Here is a 1282-nt window from a genome sequence, read left to right as displayed (position 1 = left end):
ATATATATATATATTTATATATATCTCCCTCAGACCAAGACATGGCAAGTTGAATTGTTTACATTGAAGTACTCATGACAATACTGAGCTATTATCATTATCAATCATAATGAGTAGTAGCAATAAATGCCTTCTAGAATCCCAGTAGCCAATATTCAGTAGTCATAGTGGCCCATTCTTCCTACTGTCCTCATTTTGTGCCTTTAAACATTCTCTGTTCACAGCCCTTGGTGACTCACAGGAAGACAGTTGAGCATGGCTACAGACTTGAGTAAACAGAAAGAGCTGAAAGAGATAGCAGGGATTCTCCTGATGGCAACTTCTGTGGACAACTGGAGCCCGATCCAAAAATTTGAAGCCAAGCCAGATGACCTTCTTATCTGTACCTTCCCTAAATCAGGTGACTGGAGGAAGGGTCAGCAAGTACTTTTGACCTACTGAGTTAGCACGGGCTTTTCCTACAACTCAAAATTTCCCTTGGTAGCATGTTTCCACTTATTCAAGTGAACGTGCTCTTGCTTATTGTTCTATGAGAGTATTTGCTCTTAATATATGTGGCATCCCTGAATTTAACCAGGGACAAGTGCAATGGCTTCACAGCACTCAGCCAGCCTGGGTTAAGGTGTGACCCTACCTGGGTGGGGCATTGCTTCCGCTACTTCTCTTCACCGCTGTCTCCAAGGCATCGAAAAGGAGGAAGAGGAATCTCAGTCCCTGTGGAGATCCAACATTTATCTCCAAAGGCTGAATTTTTCCAACACAGCTGTCCATCTGTCATGACTCACAAGAATCTGACTTCAGGGGAGGTGACTGAAGTATACGCAGTCTTCACTTTTTCTCTGTTGAATCAAGAATCGTTGAGGCAGATGATTTAGCAAGTTTCTGATCTTTCTTTCCATCTGAACCTCAGGGACAACATGGATTCAGGAAATTGTTGACATGATTGCACAGAATGGAGACTTGGAGAAATGCCAGCAAGTGATCCTTCAGCAGCGCCATCCTTTCCTGGAATGGACAGGCCCACCGAAACCTTCTGGTAAGAGTACTGTCTGTTTCCTATAGAGGAAAGATCTAGAGGCAAAGGGCATTTACAGAGGTCTAAATATAGGCATGTACATATATAAACATATTTATATAGGAATATGGGGAAATAAATCTATGTGCATATATTTCTAGGTTTAGTATTAAGGTAGCAGATGGACATTGGGCCTCGACTCAAGTACTCCCTCAGGGCAAGAACACTTTGTTCTGTTAAACTGGCATTCCATGATGCTCACCTTCC

General features: G+C 42.5%; 1 protein-coding gene across 2 annotated transcripts in view; it reads left to right on the top strand.

Moving 5' to 3' along the window:
• LOC101655234 (sulfotransferase 1C2) overlaps positions 1 to 1282 on the top strand; it is a 23887-nt gene that overhangs the window by 4011 nt on the left and 18594 nt on the right. For both annotated transcript variants that reach the window (XM_045283968.1, XM_045283969.1), the window contains exons 2-3: positions 225 to 400; positions 911 to 1036. In XM_045283968.1, the coding sequence (XP_045139903.1) occupies positions 256 to 400; positions 911 to 1036 (271 nt within the window). In that variant the 5' untranslated portion in view covers positions 225 to 255. The remainder of the gene's footprint in view (positions 1 to 224; positions 401 to 910; positions 1037 to 1282) is intronic.

Source organism: Echinops telfairi, unplaced genomic scaffold, assembly GCF_000313985.2.
Source record: "Echinops telfairi isolate 266 unplaced genomic scaffold, ASM31398v2 ScPeMD7_7467;HRSCAF=8505_1, whole genome shotgun sequence".
Taxonomy (NCBI): Eukaryota; Metazoa; Chordata; class Mammalia; order Afrosoricida; family Tenrecidae; genus Echinops; species Echinops telfairi.
Note: the sequence above shows the minus strand (reverse complement) of the source record. Positions and strands in the feature narration are given on the sequence as shown.